This window comes from Plecotus auritus, assembly GCF_963455305.1.
Source record: "Plecotus auritus genome assembly, chromosome: 7".
NCBI lineage: Eukaryota > Metazoa > Chordata > Mammalia > Chiroptera > Vespertilionidae > Plecotus > Plecotus auritus.
In genome coordinates this window covers 100377588-100393853 of record NC_137774.1, presented here as the reverse complement: position 1 = coordinate 100393853, position 16266 = coordinate 100377588, and the positions used below count along the sequence as shown (strand labels likewise).

Sequence of the window (16266 nt, the reverse complement as noted above, 5' to 3'; positions counted from 1 at the left end):
TGTAGCAGTGGAAAGAATTAATAAAATGCACAGCGCTTGGGGATGCAGAGGGAGGAAGGGTAGTGAGGGCTGGACAACTGGCTGGAGTTTTTGTCAGATATTCATAGAACGTTGGGGAAAAACATTCTGCTTAGCTAGCAGTGCCCTCATGAGACAGAATGGCAGCAAGTAAGGAAAATAACAAGATAAATGAAATTTTTGCAGCTGCAAGTAAAATATTGAGAATCTGCACTTTTTTATTGATCTTTATGATCCTATTGCCAAGAGCCACTTTGTGGTGACAAAATATGTTGACAAGTGCATATCTCACTGCTATGAAAAATGTGGTGAAGGATTCGCCTTCTGTCTGCAGTGTTGTACCAGGAACAAATTGCCTGCTACAGCCCATTCCTTACAGAAAGGCTACATTTAAGGCCCACCAACCCTCAACGCTTTTATCTGGAACTGGAGGCTAATATTTGCAGCAATTCTTCATTGAGAAAACCAGTTGCGGTCTCATTTTTTAAAAAAACCTGTAGATTTTTCTTTACAGTACCACAGCTGTGTAAAATAATGTTTCTTTCTTGGTACCTTCACTCTGTCATTTCAGAGTGTAATCTTTCCACCAGAGTCAAGTGCTCCTCTTGTACTTATCGAATTGCCATCCATTTCACAGAAGAGGGGGCTTCTCTTCCCCTGTATCTAACTTTAGAAGGAAGGCGATGGGGGGGGGGAACTTTTATTTCTCTCAATCCTTACATCACAGAGCTGTGTAATTTTATTACAAATTTGATAACTCCCAATGCCAAGCTGCAAGAATACACGTAATGCTTTTCCTTCAAATAAGAAACCAATAGTGTTAATTTATATACAAGGCTGAGGCATCAGTGTCTGCAATTTGCCAAGAGAGAGAATTTTCTCATCAGTGTGAGATGGAATTCTTTTTTAAAAAATGAACTCTTCCTTTTTGCTGTCTCCTGGGCCAAATATCAGTCTCCTCAGCCAAGACGCTGTAGGAAGGGACCCTGTGGAAATAAACTGTGAGCTGTTTATCATACTGGGTTACAAGCTTTCATTGGCTGCTGGGAATGATAAGGTGGGTGCTGATTTTATTACAAGCATTAACTGTGTAGGTGGAGATGGGCAGGACTTTTTGGGAGCAATGAGAATGTGGATGGGGGCACATGAGTGCTACGTGTTACTAAGCTGGGTTTTCTTTTGTTTTGAATAGGTCGAATATATTCTACCGAGCCTGTATAGATATCCCCAGGGGCACCGAGCTTCTGGTGTGGTACAATGACAGCTATACGTCTTTCTTTGGGATCCCCTTACAATGCATTGCCCAGGATGAAAACTGTAAGAATTTATTTTAGCTCTGAATTTACACCTCAAAATCCCTGTTGTAAAGCTGACGTTTTAAGAGTGTTGATTGAAACTCCTGAAATATGCGGTTCACTCTGCTATCATGACACAATCGTGCACGGTCTGTTTCATCACTTTCTTTTCCCTGTGTGTCCTTGGCTTTTTCACAGGGATCTTGCCTTGTACAGGGGGCAATCCTTCTGTGCCTGTTCACAATGTCCAAACGTACAGAGTTTTACATAATCGCCGGCAGCAATGTTCAGGCAGCTGGGAGTTACTGAGCGCCTACTGTGTGTCTGGTTATGTGCTTGCCACCTTGCGGGGTTACAAAGAGCCTCGAAGGTACAACTTCTGCTCCCAAGGAATGTGCAGCCCTGCTGCGTCACTTTCCCTGTAGAAATGAGAGAATGAGAAAGCAGGGCCTGCTCAGCAGGAGTAGCAGCCCACCAATCCATGGGGTGTGCTTCCTCCTAAGTGGTCACTGCAAGGAGAAATGATGGTAAAAATCGTAGACCTGTGACTAAGGAACCTGTGTCCCTCTACACATCTTAGCCTGAATGAAGCATGTAATTTTCTTCTATCCTTCTTGCCAGGGCAGCCATTATCTTCTTAAAAATAATCTAATATCTAAGCAAATGCAAACTTGCAGCAATTTTCACTTAAACTCTATATCTGTGCTTTATCAGTTCTTTGGAAAATATTTTAAGGTGATTTTCAGTATTTGAAACAGAATTTGGTAATTCTGATGACCTTCAGTGAGAAACACGGGTTTCAGTGATGCTATTTTCTTTCTTGTCAAAATTGACTAATTGTGAACTGATCCGTTGGGATTATGCAACAGAAAAAGAAGCTGAGAGAATAGATTTATTCAAGAAACTTTATTTTGAAAACAAGTTTTATGTTGCTTTATCCTTCTCCACTTAAGTTTCTCTCTCACACACACAAACTCCAAAAAAAAATGTTCACATTACTACTGAACAAAATGCTGATGATCAGGTATTTCTTTCCATGTTGCCTTTATTTTCTTTGTGAAAAAGAGAATCCTCAGAAGGCGTATTACTATCAACATTCCTTTTCTACTTGAACCCAAAACCAATCTCAAATCAAAACACGAATCTTTGGACATATAGTACATTCCTCTGTCTTCCCAGGTTTCCATTGGAAAGTTTCTTTCCTGCAGCGATACCCCTGTTTGAGGGAGTGTGTGTTTGCATAAAAGAAAATCTCAGTGTTGGACATGAGTGTGTGGTTGGTGTTAGAGGCAGATACGGACATGGAGGCCAATACGCTCTCTCATCCCAGAATGGCCCCCGCTTCCCTAGCACTAGCTCTAGGTCCCTGGACAGAAAAAGCATCAGTATCAGACCCCCAAACCCTCACCCCGACCCGACCTGCTGGCATGGGCCTGTCTATACGTAGAGCCTTGACATAACCTCACTTTCTGAAGTATGGCATTTGATCCAAAAGGATTCCGGAAGTCCTTTAATAAAAACCTCCTGCAAACTCTGAAGATGTTATTATGATATGTGTGTTGAAGATTATCTGGGAATAAACAGCAAAGCCTAGAGTTCTAAAGTACATAGCCCATAGTCCAACTAGCCATTTGTTTGCTCATTCATTCATTCATTGTTCAGATATTTACTGAACATCTTCTATAGGCCAGTGTCTTTCTTGTTGCTGCAAATACAGCAGTGGACAAAATAGACAAGAATTCCTGCCTTCATGGAACTTGAGGGAGGGAGGGAGACAGATTATGAACAAATAAAGGAGTTAATGAATAGTTTGTCAGGTGGTGGTAAGTGTTGTAGCGCGATAACAAGACAGAGAAGGGGCAAGGAGTGCCAGGAGTTGGGAATCACAGTTTTAGAGAGTGATCAGGGTGGGTCCTCCTGGAAATGTGACCTTTAGGATGAGACATAAGGAGGTGAAAGAACAAGCCATGTGTTACTGGGGAGAAGAGTGTTCCAAGACCGGCTGTCTGGGAGTGCAAGGCCCCGAGATAGGACTGTTCCTCGCTTGTTGGAAGAGCATCACAGAGGTTGGTGTAGGTGTTTGGGGGTGAGAGAGATGGAGAGAAGTTAACTTAGATATTGGGGGGAAGTGGGGCTTATAGGGCCCAGGAGGCCACTGTCTGGACCCTGTATTTTGCTGTGTAGGCCGTTGCAGAGTTTTAAGCAGAAGAGTGAAGTTGTAACAGGATGACTCTGGGTACTGCGTGGAGACAGTAAGGGGTGAGGGTGGAGCAGGAATTCAGGGGAGAGTTGATGTAGTGTGGAGCAGTGTAGACGTGGTGGAGGTGGCGAGAAGTGGTTGGATTCTGGATATATTTTTATTTGTTTGTTAAACCTCACCTGGGGATATTTTTCCATTGACTTTTTTATTTTTTTAAAGAAAGTGGAAGGAAGGTAGGGGGAAGAGAAAGTAAAACATAGATGTGAGACCCATCACCTGGGTGCCTCTCACTCATGCCCCGACCAGGGCCGGGGATCGAACCTGCAACCAGGATTGACCCGGGTTCAATTCCTGGTCAATTTCTTGACCAGGAATTGAACCTGAAACCTTTTGGTCCTTGGGCCAACAACACTTGCTGACACCTTGGATGCTGAGTAAGAGAGAAAGGAGTCCAGACAATCCCAAGGCTTTGGTCTGAACCATGGGAAGGATGGAGTGGCCGTTTACTGAGTGATTTAGTTAGAAAGGAAAACTGCTATGAAACGATGACTTAGGGGATGCATTTCTTACCGTTGACATGGATCTTTGGGGTGGAAGTCACACATCTACAACATTGCTTCTGCTTCATGGCATTGTTACATGATGAGAGGGACTTAGAGGTTGGGCTGGAGGGTTCCTGTGTACTGTTCACAGCCACCTGGAAATCGGTGTCTGAGAGCGTACCTTGTGGTCTTAAGATTCAATCCCATCCAAAAATGTACTTTCTGGAAACACCATTTGCTTTGCTTTTCAGTTCTTCCTTCTCCTAGAGTCCAACCCGGATGAAGCTTTGCTGACTAGAGTATTGAATAAACTCTACCAGGGCATATGTTATATCACTTAGCACCTGAAATCCTCAGAAGAAAATTCACAAAACCACAGCAGCTTGAAGTATTGTAGATTCAGTAGGTAAACTAAGCAGCTCTTCTGGGTCGAGTTTAAGCTCTGACTGAGGGCGGAGGGAAGTTTAAAAGGAATTAAGTCACTGACTAAAATGCTCAACAGTGACAATCCCCTTTCCCCCTAAGGGTATTATAGGAATTTTATTTCAGTTCCTGTCTCAAAGTCATATATCTGTCATGTGACTGGCCACCCAAGAAACCAGCAGAAAGCTGCATTGGAGAGTGTGGGGGAGATAGATATATGACTTTGACTCTTAACTCGAAGATGGATTCTCATTCCATGTGACTCAGTGAGGGACCTGGGAATGCTTATACTGAGGACTCCTTATTCTGTACTGAGAAAAACACTCCGTGTGATTTAAAAGCACAAATGTGAGAAAGGGCCTGGGCAGGTAATGTGACAGATAGGCTTCCTCAGCCCTGAGAAATTTAATCTCAACTGGATCAGCAAATCTAAGACAATTTTTATTTTGAGTTGGCCACAAAATAAATGAAGGGCCTTAAAAAAAGGCTTCTTGCCCTGACGGGATAACTTGATTAAGGCATTGTCCCTATATGCCAAGGTTGTGGGTGCAATCCCCAGTCAGGGCACATACAAGAATCAACCAATGAATGCATAAATAAGTGGGACAACATATCGATGTTTCTCTCTCTGTCTCTCTTCCCCCCTTCCTCTCTCTCTAAAATCAATTTAAAAAACTGTTTTTTAAAAAAGCTTCTTGTGATCAAAAACTTCCTTGACAAAAGGCCTCCACAGAGCCTCCTCATAGTGCTGTACACACAGCACACAATTAATACATGCTCACTGGATAAAAATGGAGAATCTTATTGCCATTAAATATTGGGGGATTAAATATTTCAGCCAGATTTTTCTTTGTTAATGAAATTGATACTTGGCCCAAGACATTAAAGGAAAATTTGATTCTGCTTAGTGAATAGTACTTGTTAAGCACTTTCATTTATAAAAATATCATTTTCTTCCCATGGTTCTTTCAACATGGAAAGTACACATTTCCTATGGAGCGTGTGCGGTGGGTTCAGGCTCGAGTAACCGCCCCCCTGGCAGTGGCCGTGAAGCCGTGGGGCACACGCACTGCCCGGACAAGCCACTGAAAGCCGCCTCGCCTCAAAGAGAAGGCAGCGTTTCACACAGGCATTTGGGTTCTGGAAGCAATCCCTATGTTATTTTCTTTTGAAAAAGCCATCGTTTTAAATGTAACAGGGCTCCAACGAGAGAGCCACTGCGTGGACTGCGGGCCCTTCAGGAGAGCCTGCAGGAACGCCTATGTCGACAGATTGCATCCGCGAGAAGGAGCGAGGTGCCCCAAGCTTCCAGTGGGGATTACCTCCAGCAGAGTGTAAAGACCACGGCGTGTTCATATTCATTTCAGAGGAAATTAAAAAAAAAAAAACCTGGGAATAAATGTCAAACAAGTCTTCCTGCTGCTTTTCCTGCCTCGGCCGATGAAGCTGAGGTAGCAGAATGTGAAACTTGAGGGCAACGCGGGAGTTGCCGGCACGGGAGTGAACTCTGCCTCCGGGAGGCCAGCCTTTTCCTTTTGATTTTAAAGAGCAGAAAGTAAAAGGGGCACCCCTGTGTAGTGCTCCCCACCCTCACTATCCCCCCAATACTGAAAAACCTCGGCCCTGGGATAAAGAAGGCCCTGCTTAAGCTTTATATCCACGAACATGGAGGAGATTGCAGTGTAGTTCCATCCAACAAGAACATGTGTGTGCAAGGGCCTATGGGAAGCATGGGGATGGGGCACACACACGCAGGCCCTCTCCTTAAGGACTCAGTCTAGGAGAAGGCACATAAGCCCACAACCACAGCACAGAGCACTGTGGCCGCCCTGGGAGCTGCCATAGCAGGGAGCCCGGGGGCGTGGGTGGGCGTGGAGCTCAGGAGAGTGCAGTTCCCCTGATACAGTGGGAAGCTGGAGTTGGACTCCTTACATAAATCCCGGACCAGAAGTTACATTTTGTCCCTGAATGAGGACTAGAAAAATGTTAACCTCGAGCCAACAGACCAGGGACCTGTCCTTTTTGAGCCATTGGGTGAGAAGAGAGTACCACACTCGGTAAAGCAGCCCTCGCTAAGGAATGGCGTGGCTTGGTTTGGTTCTACCTGCCAGGTGTGGAAATTCTGGGCCAGGAAACGGGTATAAAAATTGGCCCAGAAGTGGAGAAACCTGTAGGGCTGTGGAAGAAGCAAGGAGGGGTCACCCCGTTGGGACGCCTCTGAGTCTGCGCAGGACTCCAGCAGGCCACTCACTGAACACGCATCCACACAGAGAAATGACAATGACAAGCACAGGGAATCCGCCGTCGGGGGAGGTTTGGCCTCCCACACCCCACCCTTGGCACAGGGGAGGCACTCATCGCCCTATTCTTGGGAGTGGAGGGCTGACGGCCTTCAGGGGAGTGTGACTCCAGGAATCACCATTAGTCTGAGGGCCACTTTACCTTTGCCATGCTCTCTTCCCACAGCCCATGTCTACTGACAGTCACTGAAGCGGGTATTCAGGAAGGTTCCCTTGTCCCAAAGCAGGACAACTGAAGGACCTTCCCAGCCCTAGATCTGTTCATCTCCTTTCTCAACAGAATCCTCTGCCTCACTCCCAGGAGGTGTTGATTCAGGAACATTCCCCAGTAAACAGCACATGAAGCTCCAAATGTCCAATTCAGAGTCTGTTTCCCAGGGAACCGACTTAAGACAGGCACTCCCAGGCTTATATTTCCCATCCAGACTTCTCCACTGAACCCAGACTCCTGTCCAGCGGTCTACTCCACATCTTCACTGGCATGCCTTACAGGCGTCTCCAACTAAACATGTAGATCTGAACCCAGTCTCACTCCCACCAACTGCCTTTTCCCCAGCTCAGTAACTCTCACTCATCCAGTTGCCCTTCTTCACCCTTCTATCCAGTCAGTCATCACGTCCTGTTGGTTGTATATTCTTTATTTTTTAAAAAAAAGATATTTTTATTTATCTCAGAGAGGAAGGGAGAGGGAGAGAGAGCTAGAAACATCAATGATGAGAGAGAATCATTGATCAGCTACCTCCTGCACTAGGGATCGAGCCTGCAATCTGGGCATGTGCCCTGACTGGGAATCGAACCATGACCTCCTGGTTCATAGGTCCATGTCCAACTACTGAGCCATGCCGGCTGGGTGGTTGTATATTCTTAAATGCATTTCTTTTAATGTCTGTTACCCCTGCCCTGGTCAGCATCACCACCAGCTCAAGTCTGGACTGCTGCAGTCATCGTCCCCTCATGTCACAATGTCCTTCTTTTAGTATTACAGCAGCCAAAGTGAAGTTTTTTGTTGATTTGCTTATTTTATTGTCTCAGCTTACTTGCTTTGTTAATAGGTAGTTTGGTTACATAGATCAAAATCCAGAAGGACCATGGGCTTATATAATTCTCCTTCCAAGAGGTCATCAATTGACAGATTCTTAGGTGTCTTTCCAAATATATTTTTTCCCATTCAAGCATCAAGCATATTCTCCCATTCTTTCTCTGGCTCTCACTCTGCCTCCTGCCCCTTTTTACACAAATAGTAACATACTAAATACATTGTTTTGCACCTCACTTTTTCATTTAACAATATAGAGTGATGATGCATTTAATACATTAATCTGATCACCTCACAGCGTCACCCTAGCTTTACAGTCTTTTTTTGGCTTGCCATTACTCTCATAATAAATCTCGAGTTTTTTAGTATGATAGCCTTTGGGCCACACGTAGTCTTCAGAAATATTTTGCATGGTTCACAATGTTTTACAAAATTAGAGTCAAGCATCATTAGACTGGCTCTGCCCTATTCAGTTTGCTGCAGACCCCAACATCCTCTATTCTATGGACTTGCCTGCCATCACTTCCTTCTGTTACCTAACCAGCACCCACAGGCACTGGCGGTTGCGCTGCCTCCCTCTCCAGCCCCAGCTGCCGCCCCTCTCCCCTCTTTCTCTGGCCACGTTAGCCTTCTTTTGGTTTCTTCCGTGCTCCTGGGCACCTTCTCACCGCAGCACGACACACAGACTCTGTGGCAAAGCTGCCGGTGTTTCATCTCCTCTAATTGCTTTTTCCTCTTTTCATACCTGTCTGATCTGTGTACCCTTCAGGACTCACCTTCAAGGTCAATGCCTTAGGGAAGCCACCCCTCACACGCACATGGATTCATCCCTTTCTTTTCTCTCGTAGCGCTTATCAAACTTGTATCAGCTGTTATATTGTTAATTCTAAAATTTATATATTTGTCACATTTTACTCTTTCTGAACCTGGAAGATGTCTTACAATGAACGGTGACTTACAGTGAATGACTTACAACTTGCCATTAGTGGAATTTTAGATTTGATGAAACTGTAAATATTTATTTGTAACATTTGTTTACTAGCTGTCTCTCTCTCTCTCTCTCTCTCTCTCTCTCTCTCTCTGGAGTTTAAGTGGCAGGAGGCCAGGGGCCGTGGCTCTCTCATTCCCCCATATCTGCAGTGTCAGGCATAGGATAGACGCTCAGTAACTACTCATGGGTTGAATGAATGGACAAGGGAGGAAAGCAGGACTTTGTTTTATAGATCCTAAATTTGCCTCTCAACGTTTTAATTTTCCAGGATTTGATGAGTTTATATTCTATGTTCTTACTGTAATCTTTAGGGCTCTAAGAGCTTGCGTCTTTCCATTCATCTTTGTTTTGTAGACTTGAAGAGATGTTACTAGCGGTATGTCTTCAAGTAGAAAGCACTTCATTCTCTTGGTCCCTTCAGTCAGTCATCTCTGGGCCTTTTGCAGTTGTCTGTACTGTCTTGTGTTGGGATGAATGTTTTCTGAATTCATTCCCTATTTTTTTCCTGATAATTTCCTGCCTTTTGTTAATGTTTTTGATTGCTATAGCCAGTCAGGCTGGTATTTGGAAAGAGTAATCTCTGTGTCCTTTAGGTCCTGAAGAAAAGATACTTTGTCAGTCTCTAGGGTGCAAGCATTGCTACCTATATCTCAAAAAATATTACATTTGTTTTGGGGTGTCCCAGAAAAGAAAAAATAAGACAAGAATATCATTACACCCATTTTTACTCTTATTGCCTAAATACTACTATTACTATCATTAACCCAGATCTCATAAATCTGAGATTATTATAAAAACTGATTGAAGTTTTCCTTTATTACCATTTTGACATTGATCATTAAACTTAACAAAACTTCATTGGCCCACAAATTCTTTAGTTTAATATAAAGGTTGTGTGACCGTAGCAGTTTTTGAAAATTAATTTATTAGGTTGCTTTTCAGGAGGGTAAGTGAGAAGTCAGGATTTATAACCTATACTTAGAGTGTTATTTGAATTATTTCCCCCCGAAGGCATCATATCCTTCTTCCCAACAGTGAAGCTCTGGCCGATTTCCTGCTCGCATGCATGTTGATGACATGTTCATCCCACCGTCTTCCCACCGTGCCTTCCTTCCTGTTAGTGGGGCATTTCCCAGCCTGCAGGAGCTCAGTGTTGTCTGAAAACTTGTGGGTTTCTCTGTGCTGTGTCTCTCCCAGATTAGTTACGAATGGGCTACACAAGATGAGTTCTACCCCCATCTCTGACAATGCTGCTGCCTTTATTTTTTTATTTAAAAAGTGCCAAAATAGGAGAAAACATTGCTCCTTATTGTTCAATACCTTTTTTAAAAAACAGTCTGTGTGCAATCAAAGATTTTTTGAAAGTCTAAAATGTATGGATAAATTTTACATTGATCATACACTTTTGCCCCAGAAGTTGAAATTGTACATAAATATTTAAAAACACATATGTACATAAGCCTGTATGTGTGTATAGGTATATATGTATTTATATGTATATATGATATATGTTCATGTGAGATGTACTGGCTATAAAATGTCCTTTTTATTTTTGAAGCACAGCTTGTGAGCAGAGACAGTGTAGGAGTGTGGTCAGCAAAAAATTACCTGGAAGTCAAAAAGCTAAAGCTTTCAGCTCTGCTGTGCCCATAACTGAATGTGTGACCCTGGGCAAGTTATTGGCCCTTCTTGGACTTGAGCTGTTTTTAATTGTAATAAGAGAGAGTAGAATTCGATCACTGGTCCTCAGCCCCAATTATACACTAGAAATGCAGGTGCCCAGAATCTACCAAGTGATTCTGATCTAATTTTTAAAAAACCTCCCATGAATCTCAGGTGCAGTCAGGGTCAAGAACTGCCACCTAGGAAAACTCTCGGCTCTCTCCAGGCCTTCGAGTCTCTTGCTTTCTTTTTCCTTCTCAGGATAGGATGGATCATTCGAGCAGAGCAATTCCTTTTGTTGGGTTTGTCTAATTACATGGGATTACACAGAATGCTCTAAGTTAAAGAGTGCTTAGTGTCCCCACACATGGTGTCTACCTGTCTGTCCACTCCAGCACGGAGCTCCTTGCAGACATGCTCCTCTGCATAGTTGGGCATGCTCGAGTCTTCATGCTTCGTATCGACCTCAGCAGTGCTCTGTGGCTGGAAAGGATAAGAACACCCCCCCGCCCCCGTTCATGTGTCTCTTTCCACATGGCCTTGAACTATGGCCAGCAGCCACGGTTTACTTCCCATCACCAATCTTTTTGCCAAACAACCTTTTCAAAATTTTTGATCTCTAATTTCCTTCTCTTGATCACCTTATAGTCTTTAATCTTTGTGACCCCTGAAACAACTAATAAATGCATTTATTGACACAGTAGGTACTTAGAAAAAGAATAATAGTTTTTAAGCATATTGGGTTCTAATCACTTCTGAACCTGTGGGTTGACCAGTGAATACATGATATATATTTTTAACACAATAACAACTTATAAGAAGAAAAAAAAATTTCAAGTATATTAGGTTTCCCTCCTCAAAAACGTTTCTTCTAGTTCTTTCCTCACTCCCACTGCCACCATCCCAGTTTAGGGCCAGGTTCCTTCTTTCTATCCTCTTTTCCTTCTATAAATAATGAGAATTGGCTATTGTTGATGGTAAGGCCCTATGATGAGTATTTTCATTATCTCATTTAAACCTCACAAAAGGCGATAAAGAGGAGGAAACCAGGGCTCATGGAGCTCAACATCTATTGAGTCCTAACCCTGGCATTTAGCAAAGGCTATCTGTGCATTATCTCACTCAACCTTTTGGGTGACCATTTTACATTTGACCAAGGACTAAATGTGGACTTCAGTGTTTCATACTTGCCCACAGTCACAAGGCTAGTAAATAGTGGAGTTAAAATCTAGGCCACCTCAACCAGTAACGTAAACCATGTTGCTATTACTTTTATTACTACCATTATCTTCATTTTGCAGATGGGGAAATTAAGGCACAGAGAGATTTGTTAACTTTGCCTAAGATCACCAAGCTATAAAAGGTAGAGAGAGGATTTGAACCTAGGTCTTTGTAGTTCCAAAGCCCAAGTTGCAAGCGCCCATACTCTTGCCTCCATTCTGACTTTATCCTTGGCACCCTGTCTGTAAATCATGCCTCACTCAAGCCCTCCCTGAACACTTTTTTTTCTTGCTATTTCTGCTCAGAAACAGTTTGCATCTATTTTCTAGGCCTGAAGTCATTTGTTTATTTTTTTGGACTTTAAAGGTTGTTTGAGGTCTAGCCCTCCCCGCCCCCTGCCTTATTCCCACAGTGTTGAGAGCTCATTGCCCTGCTTGGTCAGTGTGTCTCTCTCACCATCTCACCAGCATGCTGGACTTCTGTCTCCAGGTGTCTTTCATTTTGTATTATTCCCTTCATCTCTTCAGCCAGTTTTTCTTGAAGACCTGTCCTTTGCTGGCAGAGTCTGCTGGAAGGCCTGAATCTACCTTCCCTGCACGGCTCAAGGCCACCTTCTCTGGGCAGTCCCTGCTGTTCTCTTCCCCTCTCTTGCTGTGCCTCCCATCTGAGCTCCCTCCAATCTCGGGGTGCAGTGTGGAGCCTCATGAGGGAGTCCTGATGTGTAAAGTCATAAGTGAACTATGTGAGGACAAAGACCACATACGAACAATCCTGAGCATATAATAGTTGCATGATAAACAAGCAGTGAATGAGTTATTAATGTTGCTATTATGTTCATTCTGAATCCAGAAAAGTGAAGTTTTAAAATGTTGATTTATAAGAATTTTTTAAGTGCACGTGATTGTGCTTATTTTAAGGGCTAATAAAACTGATCCTGTAAAACTCTGTTGTTCTCCCAGTAAATGTCCCCTCCACGGTCATGGAAGCCATGTGCCGACAAGATGCCCTGCAGCCCTTTGGCAAGAGCAGCAAACTCTCCCCCGCCACCCAACAGCGCTCTGTGGTGTTCCCGCAGACGCCCTGCAGCAGGAACTTCTCTCTTCTGGATAAATCGGGGTCCATTGAATCTGGATTTAACCAAATCAACGTGAAAAACCAGCGCGTCCTGGCGAGCCCGACGTCCACAAGCCAGCTGCACTCGGAGTTCAGTGACTGGCATCTCTGGAAGTGCGGGCAGTGCTTTAAGACGTTCACGCAGAGGATCCTGTTACAGATGCATGTGTGCACGCAGAACCCCGACAGGTAACCCTGAGTCTTCTGCTCGCGGTATGTTTGCTTAGTAAAACCCCTCCTTGCTTTCCTGACAGGTGCCAATCACCTCCTCCAGCCACCCCTTGGGGAAACCCTGTGAACAGAGGTGTCTGCGTTCTGGCAGGTCAGAGGGTCGTTAGGCCACCCCTTGCCTTGGTTCTGTAGAAGGGCCACATAAACAGTGGTATCGAGAGGAGTCTGCGCTTGCTTTCCAAACAGTCTGAGTCTAAAGGGGAGCAAGATAGGAGGAACAGTTATGAATATCATGGGTGGAAAAATGAGGTCAGGATAATTAGAATCCCCTCCATCTTCCAAAGATAATACACCCGGCCGTCCTGCTGCTGCCACAGCCGTTTCAGGGTTCACCTCCAGTGTGCCGTGGGTAGGAACTTAATTAAGTACTAAGAGGTAATGAATTGGAATTTTTTGCTTAGTACTATTTTTCTTCAGAGCATGCAAACCCATAAATCCTGCAAAGCTGTCAAAAGGAAATACCTCCTCTGCTAGTGATGTGGAGGAAAACAGATGCCATTTATTCAATAAACTAATATCCACACCGAAGAAAAATGTGGACTAGATACCTCAGAGTCAAAGTTGGTTTGAAAGTTTGTCAATAAAGAATTTTATGGCCATGAACTGAGGATGAAATTTAGCTGAACAAGTGAATTAAAATTTCAGGTACTCTGACGAGTGGCATAGTAGATATAATGGAACTATTATTTATGAATCAAAACTGGTTTATTCGACAGCCTTGATCGCTGGGAGTGCAAAAGACAAAAATCAAATTAATTCAAAAAGAAAAAAGTGTGTTTTATCTCTTCTTCACAGTCTGTGGAAATTTGATTAACCCTCACATATCTAAGAATAGCATCAAAAATCACTTTCAGTATAAAAGCAGGAAATAATTTTTGGAAGTAGGAAAAGAGACTAGGAAGCAGGACTCCTGAGTTATTTTCTTCATTGGGCCACTGGATTAACCGTAAGCCACATGGCCCTCCTTGCCTTACAGCGTACACCAGTCTCTTCCCTCCCAGCTCGGCAGGATATACACGTGCTAGGAAACCTTGCAGGGAGGGTGTGGGCGTGGTGCAGAGGGGGTAGATCTTTTCTAAAATATCATGTTAGGGTCCATAGACACACTTACATGTGTACATGTTTTTATTTGCACCATTCTGGAAACCACTTACTTAGCATTGATCATTGCTGTAGCTAATTAATGCCAAAACATTTGCTTTAGGCCTGGTAAGGCAGCTGTGTCTTTACAATCTTTACCTTCAGTAGGAGAGCCTAAACCCTCACCTGGTGCAAATTAGTACTATTGGCTTTAGAGAGGGCACAAAAGTTTTGAAAATGTTTCATTCACTCAGAAAGGATTTAAAAAAAGTTTGCCTTCCTTGCAAGTATCCATATAGCCTCAAGATAAATGCATTCAAAGTTTGCAAAGCATTTCAGTAGTTTAGGGGTATCTTGTTATTATAAACATACTTTTTTTTTTAAATTCAGTGAGTCGGAATGGATAGATTTGTTATTTGCACAGATTCATTTTTATAATAACTGAACATGCAAGGTGAAAATGAAATGATAGTTAAAAGTTTCTGGATGGCAAGCTTAGCTTTGAGTATAATATAATCCCACACTGAATGTCACGTAAAGCAATGAAAATATGTCACGGTGAATAGGAAGATACCAAAACAGACTGTTTGGACTGGCCTCAGGCACACTTAGAAAACCGTGTGTGTATTAAGGTTTAAGTCATTATGGTGTCTGTCCTGGCAGATGATGGTGTCATAACTTGTAACACGTTTATGTTAACTGTCAGAGGAGTACCTGATAAATCAGGAAACTTATGTGGACAAAACACACTTCCTTGAAAGACTGTTGGGTCAGTGCTCATTCCAAGCTAATTTAGAGTTCTTGGCAAAAATCCAAGTGGAATCAGCCTCCTGTTCTGTGCTAGACGCTGATGGGCGTCTCTGGCTCAGATGCCAAGCTTGGTGTGGCCAGGCCTTCCCTCCCCAGGTGAGGTGAGGTAATAGGTGCTCAGAATCCATGTAGTTAGCCAGAGAGGGACCTGATTACTCACACAGTGGGTTCTGCTTCTCACTTTCCTGTGCTTTATTGGTGACATGAGAGGTGGTCACCGTCACTCATAAATAAGTTAAAATTAAGTATTCAAAATATTAGTCCCTTTACAGGCAAAATAATGATGATGATATGCTTGAATTACTCCATTACATCCGAGTTGGTTATTGAGGATAAAGGGAACATAGGAGATGCCCAGTCACTTTGACCCACTGGTCTCATTCTGGAGACATGGTTTGCCTTTAGCAATAGGACTGGAATAGTTTCTTGCAGGTCCAGAACCTAGGATGTTGTCTTTGTATCAGCAAATTTGGAAGTAAAAGATACTCTCCATAATTCTTAACCCCATGGGTGCTAAATAAGAGAAATATACAAAACTACAGTGGAACATCAAATTTGTGTCTGATGGTTGCAAAATTTGGAGCCTTTTCTATTATCCACGTGGAGAATGACAAGTGCAGAATGTCCGTGTTTTCTTGAAGGAGTGACCATAAGTAAAGTGGCTTTCCATCTTTGGCAGTTTGTGCCAGTTCAGACACAGACAGTGAAAAAGCTTAGAACTCACCAGTCAGAACCCATTTCCCATTGATTTGAAAAACGCAAACACTTTTATTTTGATAGGAAAATCTGGCTAGAACCACATGCAAGAAAGGGAGACGCAGAAGACAAAGCCAGAAGGTAAACAGGTTAGAGTTTCAAACGGATCCAAATTTGAAACAGGCCGCTGAATCTTAGGTCCAAAAGATTTTTCACTCAACAGACTAAGTATTTAGTCCTGAAACCTAAGACATTTCAACCTTCATCAAAGAGACTTTGTGTGTCTATATTTGTGAGCTTTTTCATGTGAGGGGGCATAAAAAAAACTATGCCGTGATATAAAGAAAAGAGACCCAAGGAAACCTAGAGTTGCCAGCATCACCGGTTTTTATTTTTACTACCGTGTTATTTACATTGAACACAGAAAAACGATTCACATTCATGAGGGTCCGAAGAGCCACAGAATTGTTATTTCTTGATTTTGTTCTGTTAATATTAAACAAACAAGCCCCCAAATCCCTTCTTCCTTTCTCCAAGTCAACTGGTTCCCCCCCCCCCCCCCCGCCCCGCTCCTAAGTAAATTCAAAGGGAAGAAGCTGTTGGAATCTAGACCCACCAGGATTTCATTCAGGAACTTCATAAACATTT

General features: G+C 43.2%; 1 protein-coding gene across 2 annotated transcripts in view; it reads left to right on the top strand.

Annotated features, from left to right (window-relative positions):
* PRDM6 (PR/SET domain 6) overlaps positions 1–16266 on the top strand; it is a 99006-nt gene that overhangs the window by 69511 nt on the left and 13229 nt on the right. For both annotated transcript variants that reach the window (XM_080679618.1, XM_080679617.1), the window contains 2 exons: positions 1211–1335; positions 12648–12990. In XM_080679618.1, coding sequence (XP_080535744.1) covers positions 1211–1335; positions 12648–12990 — 468 coding nt within the window. The remainder of the gene's footprint in view (positions 1–1210; positions 1336–12647; positions 12991–16266) is intronic.